This window comes from Callionymus lyra, chromosome 15, assembly GCF_982586985.1.
Source record: "Callionymus lyra chromosome 15, fCalLyr1.hap1.1, whole genome shotgun sequence".
NCBI classification, from domain to species: Eukaryota; Metazoa; Chordata; class Actinopteri; order Syngnathiformes; family Callionymidae; genus Callionymus; species Callionymus lyra.
In genome coordinates this window covers 18584288-18608450 of record NC_141832.1, presented here as the reverse complement: position 1 = coordinate 18608450, position 24163 = coordinate 18584288, and the positions used below count along the sequence as shown (strand labels likewise).

The window sequence follows — 24163 nt, the reverse complement described above, 5'->3', positions numbered from 1 at the left end:
CAAACACTACTGCCCCCTGCTGTTATCAATGATTCTTTAAATGCTTTTACGCTTAAGTGCTTTTTCTAGGTTTATTATTTGACGACTCGCCAATAATTTTTGACTGTAATTCACCCGTATTTTGTGGTTCATGGTTACCATCGTTGTTGTCAGACTGTAAAAGCCCCTCTGTAGGCGCAGACCTCTACCAAGCAGCTCATTTCTGCCCACATAATGCGATTTTTCACCCATTGTTTTATTATTTTATTATTATAAATTTAAACTTCTTTCATTGGCTGCTGGGAACATACAAGGGTGTCAAAATATCGCAATTCTGTGCGACCCTTAAACACCTTCTAGAATCTAGATGGATAGATAGATGGATGGATGGATAGATGGATGGATAGATGGGTGGATAGATAGATGGATGGATGGATGGATGCATAGATAGATGGATGCATAGATAGATGGATGGACTGGTAGATGGATAGATGGATAGATGGATTGATGGATGGATGGATGGATAGATAAATAGATGGATAGATGCATAAATGGATGGATGGATGGATAGATGCATAGATAGATGGATGGACTGATAGATGGATAGATGGATGGATGGATGGATAGATGCATAGATGGATGGATGGATGGATGGATAGATGCATAGATAGATGGATGGACTGATAGATGGATGGATGGATATATGGATGGATGGATGGATGGATGGATGGACTGATAGATGGATGGATGGATGGATGGACTGATAGATGGATGGATGGATGGACTGATAGATGGATGGATAGATGGATAGATAGGACATGAAAAGGACATAGACAAAAGAAAAACACAAACAAAAGGATACAAAATAACACAATAAGGATGTGTTTATCTGATAAAAACACAACATCGTCTGATCTTGGATCTGTAATTGGAATTTCCGCTCATAACTCGGAGCTATTTGCTAACAGACGGAATGTCCTTGAACAAAGTAATACGACGAGGATGTTATTGATCCCAGCACCAGACCTGACACATGACATGCAGATGTCAAGAGTACGACAAGAAGAATCATTTGTTTTCAGCGTCTACATCCAAAGGTCTAACGACGATCTTTCGTCTCTTCAGAGTTCGTCGGGGAGTTTTTCCCAGAAGCTGTGGTTGGGCGTCGCCGCCTCGTCCGTGTCCCTGTATCGCCAGGGGGAGGCCGAGGCCCTCGAGTCCCTGCCCTTCGGCCAGATCCGCTCCTACGGCGTGTCCGACAGCAACACCTTCAAGATCACGGCGGGGGATCGCGACCTGCTGTTCGAAACCACCAAGGTAATAACTCACTTTTCAGCCGCTTAAATTAAAAATCCTGTCAATTTCCTGTGCTGCCGGGAGACGCGTCGTGAAAGCGTTTCCGCGCCGGGATGCCTGAGAATCATTTACTGTTCTGTGCCCCCCCAGACCCCCCTCACACTCCTGACAAAACCTCATTAATTTGGCCTAAAACGACAGCCGTCGCTAACCACACGCGCTGGCTTCCTGCCGCGGTTACTTAAAATATTTCAGAAAAAGCGTTTGTGAGCTGTGAAAACTTGATGATCACTTATTCAACAACACACTGGCTTTTATTGAAATCATAGCGACAGTGTCTTCTTAGCTTCACATTTGTACTCTTATTACTATACTCTTAAACCAGGGGCCACATTTCATACGGTATTCCCTGTGAGGGGCCATCAAGGAAAAATAAGGGAGCGAAAACTAAATAAAAACTAAATTTTATTGTATGCTATATAACTTTTTTTTTTTTTTTTAAACATAAAAAAGATCCAATATAAAACCCTTTCTACATATAATGTTTTATATTCACTTAAATATGTTCGAGGGCCAATGAATACTCACCAAACTGAACAAAAATTATATAGTCATATAAAGAGACTAGTAATGAATAATGTAAACAAATACAAAACAAAACGGTTAGTTTCTACATTATGTTTCGACCTCATAAGGGCCACATAAATGCAGTCAAAGGGCCACATTGGGGTCGTACTTATGTTCTAAACTCTCCGTCTGTACTCACCTAGCTTGTTTCCCTTCAGGTAATCTTCCTTTTATTTTCAGTCCTGAAATGTTAGTTAATGCCGCTCATCAACCAGTAACAAGTGTTCATTTTTACCTTAGCAACACCTGAGCTAGCACTGGTATCGACTTGCTTAGCTAGCAGGTATAGCTTTGCAACTTCTTTCACTTTACATAACAGTTGTAAAAAAAACAATACCTTCAGTCAAATGGGTTGGTAAAGTTAAACCTACCCTTGTTAACTACAAATTTACCAAAAATTTTGGTTATAATTGCGTATTTTCTACGCACCAACGCTCCAGTGCTGTGTCTCAAATCGCATACTAGTGTACTCAAAGTTAGTATTTTTAGTGCGTTAGTGCGTCTCAATTCTTAGTATGTGAAATTGAGTGCGCCATTTGGTACTAGTTAGTACGTACACTAAACTGATGCATACTAACTTCTAGTATACTAAGAGTAGTATGCGATTTGAGACACAGCACTGGTGTTTCACTTCCTACCTGTAATCCGCTACTGTTGAAAGAACTCCAGAGTCTAAGAGCTCTAGTTCCAATGGAATAGTCCCAAGAACAAAATTAGAAACTAAATTGTGTGAAAACTTTGTATTGACACGCGTTTGTGACATTTTAAGACTTTTTTTTTTCCCACGACGTTCCAGCTGCGCCACTTCCTGTCCGTGTTATTAATGTATCTTACCACTGTCGCGTTGTCGTAAAGACTTATTAATGTGACAGATTGAGTTGCCATGGATAAACGTCAGCAGGGTGAACAGAAGGGGGCTCAGCACACAGCCCTTGAAATGGTTTAATTTAACCTTCTTTAAGGCGTTAAATCAATATAGTATCCTTGTAATTTCATTATTATTATCATGACTGTGCCTCAGAAACAAATTTCACTGCAATAAAAGAAAGAATGGAACAGATCGGCATCAGCAGTTGCAGCGAGCGTGACTTCTTCTGGAAGATTCCGTTTGTTCAGCGACTGAGTGACATCATCTCGCCCGTGACGGTGCCAGACACTGGGACAAGACATCAATCTGACTCCCCCTCTTCTCTCTTCTCCCCCCCCCCCCACACAGCTGACTGAGATCATGCAGCTGATGAATGCCTACTTCAGTGCCACCCACCTTCAGCGAGGGAAGGGGGACGACGTGGGCATCACGCTCACGGACGAGCTGGCCCTCCGACACCTGACGTCTCCCAACGCCCTCCTGGAGCTGCCCTCGGAGACGGTGTGACTGCGGAGTCGCCCCCCCTGAAAAACTTCCCACAGTCCTCCTCCACGTGGCCTGTACCCCCCCCCCCCACTCCCTCTGCACCCCCAGGACCCTTCACCCGCCTCTGCTGGGAACGCCACTGCAGCCAAAACAAAGAGACGGCTGTTTTCGATCCACGAAAATAAACCCGAACTGAGAGCTTTACAGCTGAGGGGCTGGCCTGTGGTGGGCGGGGGTGGCAGGGGTCAGAAGGCAATGGCGGGGAGGGGGGGGGGGGGCTCTGTTTTTTTGCAGAAACCAATGTGGTCGCTGATGAGGTGTCACACACACACACGCAACCCCCCAAACCCGACCTGTCACGCAACCGCTCCTCCGCAACCCTGGACACAATGTGATCCCGCGACGTCAGAGTTTGGGTTTCTTCCATCACGAAAAGCTCTTTTTGGAAGCGTGTCCTACTTGTGTTTCCTCGAGAGCACTCGTCCGTCACGCACTGCTGTGGAGATCATTAACGCACACACACACACACACACACACACACACACACACACACACACACACACGTTCTCGTGCGGCCTTAAGTGGACCTCATCAGTGGCAGTTTTCATAAGACCGGGGGCCGGGGGGGGGCTGCCAATACCTGGAACTGTCGATGCAGCCATGCATGTGAACTCGAGAACTAGAAACAGATGTTTCGCTCACACACACACTTTCTGGAAATCCCAGATGATTGTGTATCTGCACAACAACAAAAAAAAAAACTCCCACCACAATCTGGATGTTTGGACTTGACACATCCCGGGCCGCTCGTTCGCAGCTCCTACCCCCTCGACGAGACACTCGTCCGACTGATCAGGTCATTTCGCTTCACGCTGTCGAAATAACAGGTGCTTTTATGTCGTCGTCTATTTTCACACAGAAAGCTAAAGTGGGTGAAGCCGAACTTTATCATTCGTCCATTCGACGTTTTCTCACGAGGGAAAAACAAACGCTCAAAAGAAACGTTAACCTAAATGTTTGGGAAGAATTTCAAAAGAATTCTTTTTTTTTTTTGAATAAATTATAGATGCTAAAAAAATCAATGAATGGAAAGGAACAAAGATAAGAAAATATTTAAAAAAAAGCTATCAAGATGTCAAACATCAAGGTTTGTCACCTTCGCGTCATCGATCCCAGAAGTCTCCACCTCCAAGGGACTTGTTTTACAAACAAAGCGGGCGTAAATGTATTAAGTAAGTAAGTAATTTTTATTTATATAGCGCTTTTCCAGACCAGGGTCACAAAGCGCTTAAACAATCAAAACAATATTCAATAAAGTATATACTTTAAAGGTCCAGATAAAACTGATAAGATGTTTTTATTTGTTCAGGCTTTTCCTTGATTTTCTGGAACTCCTATTGTGGAGAAGAATTTGGGAAGAATTTCAAAAGAATTCTTTTTTTTTATTGAATAAATTATAGATGCTAAAAAAATCAATAAATGGAAAGGAACAAAGATAAGAAAATATTTTAAAAAAAGCTATCAAGATGTCAAACATCAAGGTTTGTCAAACATCAAGGTTTGTCACCTCGCGTCATGGATCCCAGGAGTCTCCACCTCCAAGGGACTCGTTGTACAAACAAAGCGGACGTAAATGTATTATCTTAAATTCTGATAACAAAATTAGATCATTTTTGATCCTCAAAAAATGTGCAAGGAAATCTTTATCTTTGACTTAAATTCAATTAATTAATACATTAACAAAAACTGCCGACATGAAAATTTTCATTTTTCACCTTATGTTTTACTTCAAAGTAAATAAAAACCGATCAATTTCTTCGAGAAAACGATCTTTGTATATTGATGATATTGGATGAACGAATGATAAACTTTCACCCACGGTCATTGAACACATCACCTCCATGTCACGGCTGATCAGTCCAGGGTTGTTTTCATACATGTGCAGCAGACTGTTATTTTTTATGATTCACCTGAAAAGTCTTAATCGCCGAGTCGCGTGTGCCCCCTGGATTCTACCCCTTATGTGACACAACGATACTTTTTGGTTCTTTGCAAACACATGTAGCCATTTAATTTTGTTTTTGTGTTGACTCACAAGCCAATGATTAAGTGTAGTAAACGGACCAAAGATTTTTCTTTTAATGATTATTTTTTTTTGCTTTAAGAAAACAAACACTTAAGTTTCCACACGCCCCAATTTATTGACCCATAAATATTGAGTACACAATCCTGGCGCCAGAACTCAAATTTCAATCTTTTTTTTCTACTGCAGCTGCAGGCAGCTCCACCTTTAAGAAAATAAAAAAGTTTTTTTTGTATGAAGCTTGTTTGTATGCTGCATGGTACCTCTTTATGTAATGTGTGTGTGTGTATTTAGTTACTTTGCACTATTGTTTGTTTTTAACCTTCAAGGAAGTGCAATAAGACTATAAATACTGTATGTAATTAATAAAAAAAGAACACAATTTAACAGCTTTTGTTCAGCGTGATGTTTTGATTACATCTTTGTAGTTTTCAGTGGTTGATGAAGCTTCATGAAGCAGTGTCATGTTTTTTAAAGCTCAGTAGATGGCGCCCTTAGTTCAAAGATAATGTGAGAATTGGGATTTAAAGCTCTAGAGAGTGCCATCTAGTGGGCACTGAAACTGTATTTATTCGCTTTACCTGGTTTCTAAGATAAGGAATTGAACTCATGAAGAAATTAAATCTGAATTTGGGATCGACCAGTTCTAAGAGTTTGCATGTTAGTCAACTGAAACTCAAGAATATCTGTACTGTAAGTTTTATAATTTATAATGTAGTTTCTTGTCATTTTTTTCAATTTTATTTGAAATTAATAATGCATATTCAATTCCTACTTCTGTGTATGATTACATTTATTGTAATGTTTCTTTTTATGTATTTTCTTATTTCTCTGCAATTACTTAAATGGTTCTTATCATAATTTTCCCAGTAACATCTACTTTAACATTAATACTTAGTATTTGATTGAATTATGAGTCTATATTGCATTGTGGGTAATTTATTTTTCCTGAGTTTCTTTTTAATTCATTTTTTAAAATATCCAATTTATTTTTTAATTATTTTTTTTTGTAATTTGAAGAACAATATTTTGACGATTGATATAATTTTAATGTAGTTAAAAAAAGTTTTTTTCTTAAACCTCTCTACTTAAAAATCCTATTACCCCGTAATGGTGAATTTCTTTATCTACCTGTTGGGAATTTATATACATTCAATAAATAATTTAATATTATAATATCTTACATTATAAAAAGTACAAAATGTTTTGAATAAAACAAGTCTCTTGAGTAATTTTAAGAAAAAAGTGCAGCGTAGTAATATAACCTCCAATATTAGAAAACACGATTCTTTATTCTCATCTTCTCAAATAGGTCCAACAAGCAAAGCATCACGACGCATTCAGGGACTATTTATTTATCAGATATTTACATCTAGAGCGACAAAGTGTTCTTTGTACAAGTCCATGATGTTCCTGTGTTGGACATTTGTAACACGTGACACGCTCCAAGTTTGTCATGTGCAGCGATGACGATTAAATCAAGTTGACCAGCAGCAGAAACGGTCAATACACGGCGTCATGAAGTGACTGAAGACGTGAAGCTAACGTCAACCAAAAAGCCTCTGGTACAAAAATAGAGGAAACGGAGAAACGTTTGTTAAATATTGATGGAAGAGTCAGAGAAGATGAAAAGTCTAGTGCAGTTTACAGCATCTTTGTTATAAAGCAGGGAATCAGGCAAACAGTGAAACACAATAACTCGGAAAAACCGTTCACTGCTCCTGCGTTCCCCACGAGATGTAGTCGGGCCGCGTGGCCGCGCTGTACTCGTCCACCAGCTGCTGGACCACTTCTCTGGAGTTGTCCAGCTCGTCGAAGTTGTCCTTGAAAATGTCCTCCTTGCGAAACTGCTCCAGGAAAGCCTCGCGTTTCCGCAGCTTGTCGTACTGACGGCACGTTCGCTCAAACAGCTGTGGGTCCGCACAGGAAGAGAGAGACTTTCACAATAAAACCACGAAAAGACGAAATACTCATCCATCTTTAACTTATCCATTTCTATTTATCGTTACTAGCCTTAATAGGCAGAGCTTATCACCCTTGATCAAAACCATTTTTACATGGTTATGATGGAGACCTTTTTATGTTGCGGCTGCAGTAGCAGACTTGCGCTGTCCAGTCTTTGTTTAGTGAAGGCATTTCATTTTGGATACACGACTTATGTAGCTACGATGCAATGGGTTATTTTTTACACCATTATGCATCCTATGATTGTTTAGTACGATTAATTTGTATTTTTTCTTTTACCATACAATGTCTGGGGCTCACGAAAGAAAATGATTGACACAAAATATTACATGAAGTGATTAAACTTTTCAGAAAGTCTCAGAAACGGTTGTTTTGTGGCTTTAAAAAAAGCAATACAGAGTGCAGCCCTCTGCCAAGCAGCTCAATTTCAAATGTATCATGACTTTCACCGCAATATTCTTGTTCCCATTTCTCTTTCCTTGCTTTTGTAATATCATTTTTTGAATGCGCTCAGAGAGACGGCAGCGTTTTCCGCCGGCACAAAACAAAGCTACCGATCGTTGTACGACAACTTGACGAAGTCACTCACCGAGGAGATGCTTGTGTGGTTGGCCATCATCAGGCCACTCACTCTGTGAGCGGACGGCAGGTACGGGGACTTCCTGGACAGGGCCACCTGGATACTGGCGGGACCCCAGGGGATGAAACTGGCCAGTTTACGCTCCCGGATCCTCTGGAGGCTTTTGTGAACCTGCGGAGACATCGGTTATGTTTCGTTTCCGAACGCTTGAAAGATCTTCTCTCGGGCACCTGCGTGGGGTCCACTTCTCCCTGGATGATGTTCAGGATGGCGATGTAGCAGTGGCTCGGCTGGCGCTCCCTCCCCGTGGACACCATGACGTTCTTGGGCTGCAGCAGTCGCCTCATCACGTCCAGCACCGTGGTCTTCCTGACGCTCGCCACCTGAAGCGGTGAGTAAATGTTAAAAAAAAGTGCGACCCGAGGGTTGGGGAGGTGTCACTGACCGACTGGTCCGTGGTCAAGGGGGTGTAGCCGGTCATCAGGAAGTGCAGGCGAGGAGTGGGGATGAGGGAGGCGATGAGGCCGATCAGGTCGTTGTTCATGTAGCCGGGGTAGCGCAGCGTGGTGGTGCTGGCCGACATGATGGTGGAAACCTGAGGACGGTCTTAAGTCAGTCGCGAAGAACTAAAGATAGAGGAGGATTTTTTTTTTAAAATAAACTAAACTTAAAATGGAGTAAAAGGGAGTTTTTTCCCCCTCTGGCACTGGTTATCTGTCCAGGGGGGGCCTTGCCTCTCACCCTAGATAGCTGGGAAAGACTTGAAACCCTTAAGATTACGATAAAGTGTTCAACTAAAAATCTGATTAGAACAAATTAACGAGAGAGTGCAGGCAGGGTGGAACGTCTGAAAGTGGAATTGTTTTGTGAACAAAAATAATAATAAAAATATATATATATATATTTTAGCTTTTTAAAAAAAGATTTCTTGAATAAGTAATTGCTTCTTAAGAGTACACTTGGCTGTTAGAAAAGTCAGATAAGAAGATGCTTATGAAAAACAAAACCTTAATATAAGATAAATACACATTAAAAGTAAAAATGTATTACACTTGAGATACAAGTCTATCAAAACAGAAATTGCAAATAGTATTTTTTTCTTGTGCAACTTGAGAAAAACATGATGAAAAACAGTTAATCCGGTGGAGTCTCACTCACCAGCTGATTGATCTGAGAGAACGACGGGTTCTGAATGTGCAGTCTGTCCGTCGCGATGCGATTTAGAGCCGTGTTGTCCAGAACAACCTTGGATCAAAGGCAGAATTACAAGTGTCATTTTACATCATAACTTATGGTAAAAAAATCGTCATTTTATGGTCAGACTAAGGAGCAGACTTGGACACAGTGGAGGTTGTGTGCGAGGCGATGAAAGAGTGAAAAAGTGGCTCCAGGAACAGTGAACACTTGTGGACGATGACAAGAAACACTGCAGGGATTGTTGGGAAGATGCTATTAGCCCGGCGGCTAATCGAATCAGCACGTGGGCCGTGGAGGAGACCCAGTAGGAAGCAGATATTAATACGTCTGAGCTCTGGCCGTCTTTGCTAACGCAATTACCTTCTTCAGATTCAATAAATGGGATTTGTTAATCCTCACTGCGTCCTTGTCTGCTGAATATGTAAAGCAGAATCAGGCCAGGAAATCAGTTCCAATGAGACGACAGCAAAGTCTCATCGTCTCGTCGGTACGGTTTGTAGTTTTTGTTAAACTGGGAAACATTTTCTCACCTTTAGAGATACAAATTTCAAATTTACTAAATTGATCTTCAAAATATATTCAGAATTAATTAGACATGAGACTATTCATTTTTGGACAACTTGCTTAACTGTTACAATAGTGAAGCACAATATAATAATCTGACTATAATATATTGTTTTTTTTCTTCCATTTTGTCACATTTACTGTGATATTTTGGTTCATTTTGAACTGTCATTATTCATTTCTTCATTCATTCATTTTATTAATAAATGTGCATTCTCACTACTTCTCCTTACATCACTGATCTGATCCAGCCTTACACCCCAGCTCGGGCTCTGAGGTCTGTGGATCAGAATCTACTTATGGTTCCACGCACACGACTCAGTACCAGAGGAGAGAAATATTTTCAGGCTGTTGCTCCTAAGCTTTGGAACGATCTTCCTCTCTCTTTGTGCTTGATTCAGTCTACTGACTCCTTTAAGAAACATCTTAAGACGTTGTTCTCAGTATTATCTTGATTTTTAAAGTGTATATACTTTTTTGAGTATTGTTTTGATTGTTTAAGCGCTTTGTGACCCTGGTCTGGAAAAGCGCTATATAAATAAATATTACTTACTTACTTCTAACAGTTGTTTGATGTTACCCTTCACTACGCAACTTTGACTGGGCTCTGAACTATTTTACGACAATAGTACTGATGTGGCGCCTGAATTCATTTCCATAAGGTATAAAAGAACATAGTTTTTCCCCTATATCTAAAAAGGAATGGCCTCATTTTGTAAACAAAAGCAAATGCAGACAAAGGCAACCGTGCTGAACATTTTTGCAGACATTGTAATGACACTGTTCTAACATTGGAGGGAGGAAGAAAGAAAATGTTAATCTTACATAGTGGTGCTTTAACGCACTGGAATACAATCCCACTGAGTTAAGTTATGAGGTAAATAAGTACAATAATGATCATTAGTAAACATGAAGGAGAGAAAAATAAGAATCTGTGAATGATATCTTATATTAAAAATATAAATTGGTTCATTTGTTTTCTGTTAAACCTTAAAAAGGTATTAATGTAAAACCACTAATATTTTATTCTTAATTGAAAAACTAATCTGTTTCCTAATTTTGCTCTACGACATGATGCTCTCACCACACAGTCTGCATTCTGGGTGAGTCTCTTCAGAGTCAGCAGCGAGTTGTACGGCTGAACCACCACGTCGCTCATCTCGTCCTGGTTTGGGAAGACGGAGTACGTCTGCACCAGCTTCTTCGGGTACCTTCAGACAACAACACATCTGGTAACGAAATTAAAAAGGAAGGTGAAAATGTGGAAAGTGGCGTTTATTGACCTGTCGTTAAGTTTCTCCAGCAGGTAGGAGCCCAGCCCGGAGCCGGTCCCTCCAGCGATGGAGTGGCACAGGACAAATCCCTGTTGAGACAAAAGAGTCACTCATTACTTTGCAGTCTCAGCTCCAGACTGTGCCACGTGTGGCCTAAAGCCCACTGTAAAACTCCACTGATGCGGAAAGCTGAATGTGTGGGTGAGCTGCTGCCACTGTTCCTGGACACTTAAATAAATGGGTGTCGGGCTCCACCTCCGTCCCACCAGATTTAGAGGGGGGTTGGGGAGTGGAGCAGCAGTACCTGCTTTCCATGTTCACCCAGCTATTATCACCAGACGCTCGGCACGCCACTCCCTGCCAACGTACACATGCGTACACACGCCGGACCGACCTTCCCCGGGCAGAGCGCACACATGACTGCACACACCAAATAATAATGTGGGGTCGAGATGTGAATGACTTACAGAAATTGCAGACCTTTGAGGTAAAAGGCGGGTGTTGTTTTATGAGGCTAGCTAAAGAAAGATCAGCAAAAAATGAGGCTAAGAATAATTGTGAGGAGAGACGGCAGCTCGGTGAACACTGGCGGCCTTTTAACGAGCAGATTTCCTGGCAACTTCTATGGTTTAACATACACTTCTCTTTCATTTCGGTGCCAAGGATGCAAGAGGAAGGTATCGGCGCAGCTGTCTTCTTAGATGACAAAACACCATTTTGTTTGAAATTGACTTCCAAAGTAAACGTTAACAGGACAGTTACTTGATCCTAATGTTGGCAAATATTCTGGTTTCAACTAGTGAAAGCCAGAGATAACAAACTTGATATGTATTCGGGAATCTAGGAAAATCACAAAACTATGTTCTGAAAATGGTTGAACCTTCATATTTTAACAACTACACAGGTGAGTTAAACCTTTACTTCTACAACTAAACCCCAAAGCACTAAAACCATCACAATAGGAAAGCTTACAGGAGGTCAGTCCTACTTTTATTAAGATTTTTTTAACCCGTCCATCAGTCACGGTTCATCAATCCATTCTGAGCAACAACACAAAAAACATATTTATGTAATCAAATTTTAAATACCTCCAAACTGTCACTGCCATCAGCCTCTCTGTCAATGATGTCAAAAATGTCTTCTTGAATCTTCTTTCCCTGTACAAAGAAAGGAAAGAAATATAGACATTACTGCATCAGTTTGCTTTAGGCATTAATGGATGTGACTGTAAATATTTACCTGTGAATATCCACTCGCCCAGTTGTTACCAGCACCACCGCCGTGTTCTGACAGGTAGATATTCTCTGGGTTGTACAGGTTTGCATATGGAGAGTTGAGGATGGAGTGGATCACTCGAGGCTCCAGATCCAGGAGAACTGCTCGAGGGATGTAGTGTTCATCATCAGCCTGTAGAGTTATTCAAGTTAGTGCATCATAAAAAGTGTCAACAACACATACAGGAACAGCAAGATCTAACTCCAAGAAGACCGTTTTACCCCACACACTCCTTAATCTGATCGAAAAGGTTTTAAAATAAAGACTTTTAGACTCGATTAAACAAGCTTCATGTTTGTAAACCTACCATATTATTAGTCATGTGTATTTGCCACTTCCTTGGTTACACTGTTTATCACGTTCAACTCATTCACATTGTTTTCCTCACCACTAAACAACAACACTGATGACGTAGAACACATTTCCTACTGTATCAAGAATATCTAAAATTTTCGGATTGATCAAGTGTGCGCAACACATTAATCTTTCAACGTTTTCCAAGTTTTCACCCAACAAAACTCACTCCCAAAACATCTAATGCTAGCTAAATATTCATTGGTATCCCTATAATAATATACGTTAAACATGAATCAGTGAGTCTGCCAAATATTTTTCAAATCGATAGATTCGACCAGCCATGTTTAATGAAATTTTCCGTCACTTCAATTTTTTATTTAAACAACGTTTGCTGTGTTTGTTCAATCTGGGCTATGAATTTGCTTTTTCTATGCAATTTCCTAGCTGGAGTCATCTCAAAGGGATCAATGCAGAGAAGTCTCAAGAAATCCAAGTCTATTTTGAGAGCCACATTCTCCAATTTGACATCATTTAATTTATTTAAATGATTAAGATCATTATCACATCATGATTTTTCTGTTACTTTGTTAAGTAAGTAAGTAAGTAAGTAATATTTATTTATATAGCGCTTTTCGAGACCAGGGTCACAAAGCGCTTAGACAATCAAAACAATACTCAAAAAAGTACATGCTTTAAAGATCAAGATAATACTGGCAAGCTTTCCAAAGATAGCAACCTTTTTTTAAAAATTGAGAAAATAGACATACATTATATAAAATATATAAGTTGCGACATTTTGAAAGTTTTAGCACTGAACCCCTTTTGACTTAGTATTAAGGAGGTAAGTAAGTAAGTAAGTAAGTCATTTTTATTTGTATAGCGCTTTTCCAGACCAGGGTCACAAAGCGCTTAAACAATCAAAACAATATTCAATAAAGTATATACTTTAAAGGTTAAGATAAAACTGATATAACAACAGGAGTTCCAAAAAATCAAGGAAAAGCCTGAACAAATAGAAACGTCTTAAGATGTTTCTTGAAGGAGTCAGTAGACTCCATCAAGCGCAAAGAGAGAGGAAGATCGTTCCAAAGCTTAGGAGCAACAGCCTGGAAGGATTTCTTTCCTCTGGTCCTGAACCGTGTGCGAGGAACCATCAGTAGATTCGGATCCACAGACCTCAGAGCCCGAGCTGGGGTGTAAGTCTGGATCAGATCAGTGATGTAAGGAGGAGCCTGACCATGAATAGCTCTGAAAGACCAGAAATTACCTTTTTTTCCCGGTTTTATTAATCCATAAATTTCTTAATATTAATTAATAGAAAATGATAAACCACTGGTATTGTCTTTTCAAGACATGTTTGATAATACTGGTTTCATATGAATCAATTACGTTTTTAGTTTGTTACACACACACACCTAATATTAGGTGCAATAGCTCCATCTAGTGTGGACTAGGGTTCAACACATGAGCTGTGGTAACCTTAAACCAGATAGATCGAGTGTTCATCCAAGGAAAACGGGAATAAACAAAAGAAAACATGACATATGAAGTTACCTGATAGAAGAAAACATCCTTCCTGTCTGTCCCTTCAGTGGCGAACTCTTCGACGATCCCTTCTGGGCTGATACCATGCTCTGCACACAGCTGCTTCCAGAACTCAAACCCAACTGTGAAGCAGGAAATTGAAATGGTTAGAAAAAAACAAAACAACTAGCATAAGACATTGAAGTTAAGCTAACATGTCGACCACCGTTGTTTACAATGCATCTGTCGCTGTCATTAAATTATCATTACATGTAATAAGCAATGTGGATAAGCCGTTGTTAAAAACGTTTTATCTTGAAATATATAGTTCCATGACTGCGTTAAAAGCACAGCCGAGTAAACAGTTAGCAAACATCACGTAGCAAGACATGATGTGGTCGCTAACGTTTCTGCATTGAGGAAGAAAAAAAGGAGTGTACATCCCGTATGAAGACGTCACTCAAACGTACTTTGGTTCCCACATTGTCCCAGCTGTAGGGTTATGATTTCCCGAGGCATGGTCAGCCTTTAGTCGCCTTTATTTAGCGAAATAAAATGAAGAGAAACAAAACGGATCCCTGAACGCCTCACTGGCAGCCCGCTGCTTCCCGCTTGATGCAGCAGTGACGTCACATGCAGCCTCTTCGTTTGTACATTTATGAATGCAAAGATGACTTGAACTGAGCATGTCGCCACCTGCTGGCTCAATATTACCACGAGGTTCGCACACAGAAAAAAGTGTTTAAACCGATTTATGACAATTATATAACAGGTTTATTTACAGTTTATTAATATTGTATTCATGTTGTTTAAAAATGTGCTGCGTGGGTGACTGTCCTTTTTTACCCTTTAAAAAAATCTATAAACATGTTTATTTCTCCATAATTCATTGACATTTTTATTTGTGCAGACTTTTCCTTGATTTTCTGGAAGTCCTGTGTTGTTCTCAGTGTTATCTCGATCTTTTAAGTATTTATTTTATTAAGTATTGTTTTGATTGTTTAAGCACTTTGTGACCCTGTTCTGGAAAAGCGCTTTATAAATATAAATTACTTACTTTGTGACCCTGGTCTAGAAAAGCGCTATACAAATAAAAATGACTTACTTACTTACTTACTTACATAACAAACCATTTTTACAATCTCAGCCGCTATTATTATAGTTTATTAATGTTTTGTTAATGTGTTTATTCTTCAGAAAGACATTTAACACCCACAGTTTTGCTTCTTGCATTTCAAGTTCAGATCAACATTTGCTCGGTCATCTAGATAGTCATTTTAAAACTAAACTAAAAACACAATCAAATTTAACCAATGTATGCGTGTGATATCTTAGAGGTCTACGAGTTGACCAGAAATAAGTTTATTTTTTTCCTGTTTTATTAATCCATAATTTTCTTAATATTTATTACAAGAAATAATACTTAAACCACTGGAATCTTCAAGTTGTGTTTAAACAATACAATTCAATACAATACATTTAGCAATACATTTTTTTGATTCAGATTCTAAAATTGAGCCCCTTAAGCTTAAAACTAAACAATTTAAACTAACAATTGAAAACGCCAGGCAGTTATAGGCAGTTAACTAAATACTAAATACCAAGTAAGGATAAAGCAGGAATTGTATATACTAAGGAAAACACGTTAAAGATAAGATTTACATAATTAAAAAAATATATATTGTTAATAATTAACACAGGAGGCATAATATTACATACATTTTTAATAGTATCCTTATGAATGATTTAAAAGTAAATAAATAGATATTTGTAAACATCGCGTGTCACGTGATTGCATCACACGAGAATGTGTTACGTCACTTAATTGCGACACTTTAATTCAAAGAAAAAGATTGACTTTGTTTTAAAGTTAAAATATTGGTCGTTCAGTAACTTTTATTACATCATTTAAGAAGTGAATATAACAGACCAGTACCTCACACACACACACCTGGTGCTACAATTTAAGAAACTCGACTTTTGCGCGACAAAGATCAAAGTAAGTGATCATTTTGAGGAGAAATCGATTTTTCCCATTACCCGTGAACGCATCTAGAGGTGTCGGTCCGCGTGTGCACCGATTGGTGGATTTCGAGGCTAATGTAAAAAAAAAAACAGGTTACGCCATATTGACAGTCACGGAAACGAACGCGGTTGCTTAATGAAAATAACATGATAAAATACTAACTGTCAGTTCGATATATTCTCAATTCTCACCGAGTTTCATAAATGTTTTGTTCATTTTTTTTTAAGTATCGCGAGGTTAGCGTGTGGATGCGGACGTGGCTAACCGTTAGCTCAACAATCCTCTAGCATGTTGTTCAGTGTCGCTTCTCTCTCTGCCAGCACTTTATTTCGCTCCTTTAAAGTCCGGATTTTATAGACATTTACAGACGGGAGTAATGGCGGCGAGAGACTCGAGCTTTGGTCAGTCCGGGTCCGGCAGTGTTGGGCCGAGCGGGGGACGCTCCAGCGGCGAGAGGGACGACCAGGTGCGGGCTGTCAAAGCCGCTCTGCTGGCCAGGATTGGGCCTTACGAGCCGGTGCTGAACTACCTGCAGACGGTCCTGGTGTGGGAGAGACCTTTCCAGTGTGTCCTGCTCTACACCTTCATCTTCCTCGTCTATAGGTGAGTTTTTGATGTTCAACTCAAAATGTGTCATGCAGATTAAAGAGTGTTGGTGAGTGTGTGTTGTAGATAAGACACAACAACAACAACGTCTGCTTAAAGACTTGACAGGTGGATTACAAATGTTATCTGGAGATTCTTCTCACAAACAAACCGTTTTTAGTACTTTTTTAAACATTATAAACCTCCCTTCTTGAAATGACATGTACAAAGTGACCCCTCAAATCAAAAACTATCAAATTATACAAGTCAATCTCAAGTTTTTATTTTATATTTTACTTTAACATGTAAGTAAGTAAGTCATTTTTATTTGTATAGCTTTTCCAGACTAGGGTCACAAAGCGCTTAAACAATCTAAAACAATATTCAATAAAGTATATACTTTAAAGATCAAGATAAAACCGATAACACAACACGAGTTCCAGAAAATCAAGGAAAAGCCTGAACAAATAAAAACGTTAAACTTGATACAGATACTAAGGACTATATTTGATACCACAACGATAAAAAAGACCACTAGGAAATAGTTTTATAAACAAGAAAAATGCAAAAATAACCAGTGTAACAATTAACAGAACCACTCGTTAAATTTTGACAATAAAAACAGTTGTGTACAAAGAAACCGCAACTATCATGGCAAGTTTCAAGCCTGAGGCAGTGCAAAAAGTAAATTTAAATAAATAAACAAACAATAACAATTAGATACACTGACTAGACTACACTGAAAGACTCTATATAATTTTGGCAAATACGTATAATGTGTGCGAATGTTTACTGTTGTTGATGTATTTATCATGACTTTATTTATTATTGTGCTTATTTTATATTAGTTTTATGTTGTTTTTTTTAATTTATTTTCATTATTACTTCATTATGGTTCATATGTATTACTGGTTTTGTTGTTATCTTTAATATTGTAATACTACATTTCCCGAATGTGGGAAGAATAAAGGCATATCTTACTCAATATAGACTCAAGTTAGAAAACTGTTATTGTTTACAAGTTCATTGTATAATGAGGTGCATTTGAACAGAATATCCTTTTGTTTACCGTGTTCGGTTTAGTCCTATCAGATGATTTAATTTTATGGCTGGCAGCCCTCTGAGTAAATCCCAAAACTTCACAAGCCCTTAAGTTAATCCATCAAATTGGTACAATCTTAATAAATTCTTTTACCTGAATGACCAACTAAGGAATTACATTCTACTCATTTATTAATATCACCAAACAATTAACTGCATATTCAGAATTATTACATTTGTTCCTTTTTAAAAAGTACCATTAGAAAAGGAAAATACAGTTTCAATGAAAAACCTCTTATTTGTTATAGGCTTAAGGCATAAGCTGTCATACTTTTTTTTTTCTCTGGCTAAAACAAATACAAAACTATTTTTATAGAAGAAAGACGAGAAACATGAATGCTTAACTTGTATTAAACTTGCCAAGAGTCATTTCTTCTAGTCATTTTTAAGGAAAGTGCAATGCCATGAGCCTGCAAACAGTTCCACTTAACTGAGAAGTCTTTTGTATTTTTTTTTTCTTATTCAGTTTCTTTGTTCTGACCTCATACCGCCTGCTGTTCCTGCTGGCTGCTGGCTTGATTTTGGTGGTCTGCATTGATACATGGAAGAGCAAGATCTGGCCGCTCATCAAATGTAACCGCATGACTTTTACAGTACAATTTCAGCACTTGTTTTGTAAGTAGGAGATTGGCTCATTGCTAAGGAAAAGATTTTGAACTCAATAATAAAGAAAGTTATTTTGGTCGTAATAAAAAAAGACTCATTATTTTTGTTTTCCATCCACAGTCAGAAATCAGGAAGAATCTGAAAATGAAAGGTTTGTTTCGCCTCTACATATACTTAACATAAACATGAATCAACATAATTCTTTAAACATAATTCTTTAAATACTTTGGGTCACGCTGATCTCTTTGTGCAGCTGGGGTTTGGTGCAGCCCAACATTCTCAGTGTTCCCGAACTGTGCCACCATTTGGCTGAGGCCTGGGTCAGCTGTTCTGTCCTCGCCTTCTTGTTGATTCACTACAAGCGAAACAAACCAGGGAAGGTGAGTAAACCTCTTTGGCATGTGGCAACTTGACAATAAACGGCGACTCCCAGTTGGTTTAGTTGCCAGGTCAGGATTAATTGTGTGTTTGACAATGTGATGGATGAAGACAGTTTATGACAACATCACACTTTAAATCTACCTTGTGACGTACTTACGTTAACTTTCATGTCATGTGTTTTTCCCCCTCATCAGTTCTGTGTCCTGACCTGCACAATCTTCTTCTGCCTGGCTGTATTTGGGACCTACTTCCCTGGAGCGTGGATCATTTTTTCTCTCGGTAAGTTGCAGACGTTAAACCAGTTTAATTGAAGGTGCAGACATCCTGACTAGGTTGGCAGAGAAGCGGGGCATGACTGCTGCTGTTAAAAATGCATGGCCGGTGAAACAAGATCAGTGGGGCCTCAGCACCGGGTCCGTCCCTACGCGGTGATTAACACCAAGATCAGGGAAACATGCAGCTCAGTAAGGAGGTCAGAAAGAGGCCGGTTTAATCTAATAACCTGGGTAAGAGGGAGGTCTTGCCAAGGCCTGCTGACGTTCAAAACAATCAAGGCTGCACGCACTCTTTCTGTCAACAAGCTCCTCTTGTTGACTTTTGATCGGGATATTTGATCCTAGTGAATGGGTAGATGATGCTTCAGGAAGCATTGTCCTAATGTGCATAGACTACTGCTCGCGTGCTGAAATAATTACGCTATTCTGATTAAAAATAAAGCTGCAGTTTACAGGTTTTCTTAAAAGATATTCAACTGATGAATCTAAAATAAGGACCTAGTTGTCATTAAAATGTTTTAAATAGAAAAAAAGTCTTACAAATGTGATCACTTGACAAGTAAGATATTATATTGCTTTGAAATCGGAAAATATATGGCAACGTTTATGTATTTTAAATGAGAATTGGTTGTCCAACCAACAATTTCTTCATAGCAACGTGTAAGTGACGTGTGTATTTTCAGCAGGAGGTTCTTTTTTTAATATAACCTTACAGCAGTAGGCTTGAAGAAGTAGCAGAATCTTTCTTTCCTGCAGTGCAGAAGAATAAGTCTGAAACTGTTTTGTGGCTCACAGTCATGTGGCTCCGTGGGACCGTGACTATCATGTTTACAATACTTGTTCATGATATGTGCTTTTGTTTTCAGCTGAAAATGTTACCTATAATTTACACAACATTTTTTTTAAGAAATACCATAGGATCTCACAATATGATTGATATACAGTAGATTAATTACATTTTATAAACATGAAGTACATCGCATCTGAACGGATTTTGAAAGTCAGTTCAGACATAAAAACTCCTCCTGAGCTTTACACTAAACCTGGCAGACTGACTCTCCTGAGGACACTGTCTGGTGCAGTTCAGCATGGAGATAAACAACAACAACATCAGAGACGCATTAAAAGCCCAGAATTAAGCATGGCAGACAGAGCCAAAAGAGAGGCAATAGGCCTGACTTGCTGGTGAAGTTAAATGTTAGCAGTAATGTGCTGTTGTATTGCTTTCATTCCCAGGACTTGGAAATTAATTCATTGCTGATCACACTGCCGAAATCTTAACTTCTTAACCCTTTTTTCTATATATTTCTGATGTGTGATTAAATTAATGCCCGATTTACTTATGGATATAACTTATTGAACATAATTTAAAAATATAAATGTTTAAATAATCCTTAACTTAAATGTTCATCCTTGTATTGGATAGATGGATAGATAAACTTTATTACTGTACATTAAGAATCTTACACTCGACTGTCATCCACTCGCGAAATGTTGTGTACATCAGCAGCAAATGTGTTCAACCCTATTGTTAAAATAAGCCAAAAGCATTTGTAGTAATAATCTTTTTTCTCTCCCCCTCAGTGTTGTTGAATCTGCTGTTGCCTCTGCTGGAATACCGTAGGGTCTTTCACTATGTGGGGGTGATCCTGGAGCCGGCCCTGCAGTGGTTCGACTTCAGCGATCATGGATACATGATGTCAAAGCCCATTGAAAATCAGTGTAAGTTCAACGAATACAGTGAAAAAAACACTTGCTGATGTGTTTATAACAATAAAAACTTTATTATCCTTATTGCTGTGTACTGCAGTCCTGAGAAAGTCCATTTATAGTGCTGCTGGAGGAGATGCCAGTGACAGTGAGGAGGAGCTGGCTGCGTTCTGCCCGAAGGTCAGTCTCGTGTTTAAAAAAATAAATAAAAATGACATTGAAATTAAAGCCAGGGATGTGCTATCAAATGTACTTAGAGGCCGGTAATTCAGTAACCGTCAAATCAAAAGAAAGAAGACATAAAGTACAAGAGCATGAAAACTATATATACTAAATTATTAAAAAGAACAAAAAGCCAAAGTTAAACTGAATTTTGTTCAATTTATATATATTTAATTCTAATACTTATCACAAAACAATATGATATATAACACTTTCAGTTTCACTTTCATAGTTGTACATTGATACAGTCAAAGGGCTGCATGTGGCACTTTGCCCAGATCTGGTCTAGGCCCGGGGGGTCACATGCAGCCCTTTGACTGTATCGATGTACACCAGTACAGTTGTCGAAATGTCAAATGGCAGCCAACGATTGTAAAAAAAACAAAACAAAAAAACAAACAAAAAAATTATAATTTGAGTGACTATTCAGATCATTATTAGAAAGATTAGTTTTTTTTGTTCGGGTTTTTACGTTTACAATTTCTTCCACATATGTAGTCGAGGCTTGTAACCATTGTGTAACCGGTGACACACAGTTACGCTATATAACCACTAGGGTTCTACCTCTATTGAAAGACCTCCTAATCACATCACAACAAAGCCCCTCCAGTAGTTATGGAAAAAAAAGTTAATTGTTGTTGACCCACTTCCAATACTAAATTATAGTCAACAAAACATATAAATCACAGAACTTAATTTACTGTATTTTTCTTTTACTATAATCCTTATTTATTAAATCTGCTTTTACCTACAGAACTAGAACAGGTTAAATATGGTACACGAACCACCCTAGTATTACTCCACGAGTGACTGTGGTAACCCCCCCAGGCTCCATAGTGTTACTCTTAGAGTAATACTACAAAGGAGGACTTTGATTTTCTGGAACTCCTGTTGTGTTATCAGTTGTATCTTGATATTTAAAGTATATACTTTATTGAATATTGTTTTGATTGTTCAAGCGCTTTGTGACCCTGGTCTGGAAAAGCGCTATACAAATAAAAATTACTTACTTACTTACTATGTTAATTTTGTATTTTATGAACATTTTGTATAAGTATAAAAAACAATCGTTCATGAAAGATTGTCATCGCTGCCAATGAAGTCTCAAAACTTTATTGACACCACATCCCATGACGAAAACAAACACGCCTCATAGGTCAACTGCACAGTTACACAAGTAGATGTTGACACCACTACTTTATACCTGTATTTTCATTAAAGGCTTTATATATATTTTATTGGCATATTAAGGTGCATTTTATGGTGTTTTTTTTCATGCATTTTCAATTTTTTTTTTGATACTTTTAAAAATGTTTTCCATCGTATGATTGATCCCCTCACAAAAGTCTCAGTATATAATGTGGCCCCTGATGAAACGTTATTGCCCACCCTTGACCTCGACACACTGTTTTTTTATCATCCACTCCTAGTTCGATGATGCTGTGGTTGCTAAAGAGCTAGCACTCACCGACTCGGAACACTCGGACGCTGAGGTGTCTTACACTGACAACGGGACATTCAATCTGTCCCGGGGCCAGACTCCACTCACCGAGGGGTCTGAAGGTGAGTCGGGGGGAAGTCACTTCAAGAAACAAATCTATGCCAGTTTGTGTTGAAATGTCTTTGACTTTGTTTGATCTCGTTCAGATCTCGATCGACACAGTGATGCAGAGGAGTCGTTCGCTCGGGACCTCCAAGACTTCCCCTCCATCAACCCAGACGCCACACTGATGGACGACGACGACGACACCAGCATCGGACTGCCCAGCCTGGGCATGTCCGGGCTGCAAAGTCACCGGGACTCGGTGATGGAGGTCGAGGATCACCTGGACTCAGACCAAGACGACCTAGACGAGGACCTGTCCCTCAGCAGCCACCCGGTCGTCTCCAGGTTCACCAGCGATTTAACCGGGGAGCTGGCGGGAGTCATCGCCAGCAACATGATCCAGGCGGCGTTGGCCGGAGCGCTGCAGCCTCAGCCCCCGCCGCCCCAGCGCAGGCGCGGTCCCCCCCGGGCAGCCTCCCACCAGAGCCACCGCAAACAGTCGAGCGCCGAGCTGGACGCAGACCTGGATGCTGACGACTTTGAAATGCTGGATCAGTCCGAACTGAACCAGATGGATCCACTTGGAGGGGGGGGCTCGAGACAAGGGAGGAGCCAGGGTTCAAGCTTCTTGTCCAACCTTTTAGGTAAACCTCAGTAAAAGATGTGTGCCTGCGTGTGTGCGAGTGATTTAGAAAGCGTCTATTTTGAGGAATGGATGCAGCGTTTTTAGGTCTCAGCAGCCCTACTTTTGTTTTACTCAACAACACTGTGAAGATCCTTTTCAAGTCAACCTTTAAACCCTGATCATCGTGATGAAAATATCTTTGTAAACAGAGCAATAGAAGAAAAAAAACAGCCATGTATACGACCAGCTTCTTTGAGCCGGGACAGTCAGGGAGTCGATGAAAAGCCTCGTGAAACAGCATCTTCACGTGGCAGATCTGCCTGGGACCAAAATGAACATTCCTGTGTACTGAGCTGAGCCAAGTTGCTATGGTAACAACTATTTGGATTACAAGCTTAAGTAACAGTTGATCTTTTTATTTTAGTCAGCATAATGGAAACTCACTTAACACTTGAGCTGGTTTCTCATTTCTTACAAGTGAAATTCAAGGCCATTTTTCAGTTAAACTTAGAATGCATGACGATCCCTTTGAAGGTTTATATTTTGTGCGTTAGCCGAGTGAGCTCAGTTTGCCGTGTCAAAACGCTGTTTCAATGAACTTTAGCAGTAGAATGAACTTTTCACCTCTGTTAAAATTCTCTGACACTTCTGAAGTCGCTAAATGTAGAAATAAAATACCTTTTTAGCTGCGTGTTGCTGGTCAGTCGTCATTTTTGCTGCTCCTAAGTTTATGTTACAAAAGTCTGAAAATGCTGATTTATGTTTTGCAAATCCATTTTGAGAGTTTTAGAAATATACATTGAAGTCTAACTGAAGTATATTTGTATACCGAAGACACTTTCGTGTTCGGAAATACAGTTTGACAAAGCGATGAAAGTGTAAGTGTATTTAATCGGCTGTCTCTGGTTTTATATATTGTTCTGATGTGCAAAATCTATATTGAATAAATTTGTTATGTAATTAATTGTTTGTATTCCTTTTTACCTCCTTAAAAACCATGAACCTTTTCACCATTTTATCCTGCACATGAATGAAGATAAATACATTATATGTTTGAGCTATAAACAGCTG

At 39.2% G+C, this 24163-nt stretch overlaps 3 protein-coding genes across 6 annotated transcripts in view; 2 read left to right on the top strand and 1 right to left on the bottom strand.

Annotated features, from left to right (window-relative positions):
• plekhh3 (pleckstrin homology, MyTH4 and FERM domain containing H3) overlaps nucleotides 1–5720 on the top strand; it is a 50625-nt gene extending 44905 nt beyond the window's left edge. The window contains exons 12-13 of the mRNA XM_087808593.1: nucleotides 1105–1296; nucleotides 3119–5720. Of these exons, the coding sequence (XP_087664719.1) occupies nucleotides 1105–1296; nucleotides 3119–3277 (351 nt within the window). The 3' untranslated portion in view covers nucleotides 3278–5720. The remainder of the gene's footprint in view (nucleotides 1–1104; nucleotides 1297–3118) is intronic.
• An 890-nt stretch (nucleotides 5721–6610) lies between these two features.
• Nucleotides 6611–14710, bottom strand: tubg1 (tubulin, gamma 1). Of its 2 annotated transcripts, none has more exons than XM_087809601.1 (11): nucleotides 14607–14710; nucleotides 14046–14158; nucleotides 12159–12326; nucleotides 12008–12076; nucleotides 10929–11008; nucleotides 10730–10856; nucleotides 9043–9129; nucleotides 8330–8479; nucleotides 8115–8267; nucleotides 7894–8055; nucleotides 6611–7249 (listed from the first exon to the last, which is right to left on the bottom strand). In XM_087809601.1, exons 1-11 carry the CDS (start codon nucleotides 14701–14703, stop codon nucleotides 7052–7054), a joined length of 1404 nt encoding a protein of 467 aa, XP_087665727.1. In that variant the 5' UTR covers nucleotides 14704–14710; the 3' UTR covers nucleotides 6611–7051. The 2 variants fall into 2 exon arrangements, with proteins under 2 accessions (XP_087665727.1, XP_087665728.1); XM_087809602.1 differs by having other exon boundaries at nucleotides 14486–14624.
• Nucleotides 14711–15957: 1247 nt separating this feature from the next.
• retreg3 (reticulophagy regulator family member 3) lies at nucleotides 15958–24056 on the top strand. Of its 3 annotated transcripts, XM_087809384.1 has the most exons (10): nucleotides 15958–16014; nucleotides 16399–16644; nucleotides 18194–18342; nucleotides 18454–18484; nucleotides 18587–18713; nucleotides 18909–18993; nucleotides 20574–20711; nucleotides 20800–20879; nucleotides 22352–22484; nucleotides 22569–24056. In XM_087809384.1, exons 2-10 carry the CDS (start codon nucleotides 16418–16420, stop codon nucleotides 23123–23125), a joined length of 1527 nt encoding a protein of 508 aa, XP_087665510.1. In that variant the 5' UTR covers nucleotides 15958–16014; nucleotides 16399–16417; the 3' UTR covers nucleotides 23126–24056. The 3 variants fall into 3 exon arrangements, with proteins under 3 accessions (XP_087665510.1, XP_087665511.1, XP_087665509.1); XM_087809385.1 differs by lacking the exon at nucleotides 15958–16014 and having other exon boundaries at nucleotides 16122–16644; nucleotides 18194–18300; XM_087809383.1 differs by lacking the exon at nucleotides 15958–16014 and having other exon boundaries at nucleotides 16122–16644.
• The last annotated feature ends 107 nt before the right edge of the window (nucleotides 24057–24163 follow it).

Excerpts from the sequence above, each read along its gene's own strand:
- tubg1 (XM_087809601.1), bottom strand. The coding sequence starts at position 14,703 with ATGCTCAGTTCAAGTCATCTTTGCATTCATAAATGTACAAACGAAGAG. Across the intron at positions 12,077-12,158 it reads GGGCGAGTGGATATTCACAG|GGAAAGAAGATTCAAGAAGA; the intron begins GTAAATATTTAC and ends TTCTTTGTACAG. Across the intron at positions 10,857-10,928 it reads CTGGAGAAACTTAACGACAG|GTACCCGAAGAAGCTGGTGC; the intron begins GTCAATAAACGC and ends TGTTGTCTGAAG.
- retreg3 (XM_087809384.1), top strand. The coding sequence starts at position 16,418 with ATGGCGGCGAGAGACTCGAGCTTTGGTCAGTCCGGGTCCGGCAGTGTT. Across the intron at positions 18,485-18,586 it reads GAAGAATCTGAAAATGAAAG|CTGGGGTTTGGTGCAGCCCA; the intron begins GTTTGTTTCGCC and ends CTCTTTGTGCAG. Across the intron at positions 18,714-18,908 it reads AGCGAAACAAACCAGGGAAG|TTCTGTGTCCTGACCTGCAC; the intron begins GTGAGTAAACCT and ends CCCCCTCATCAG.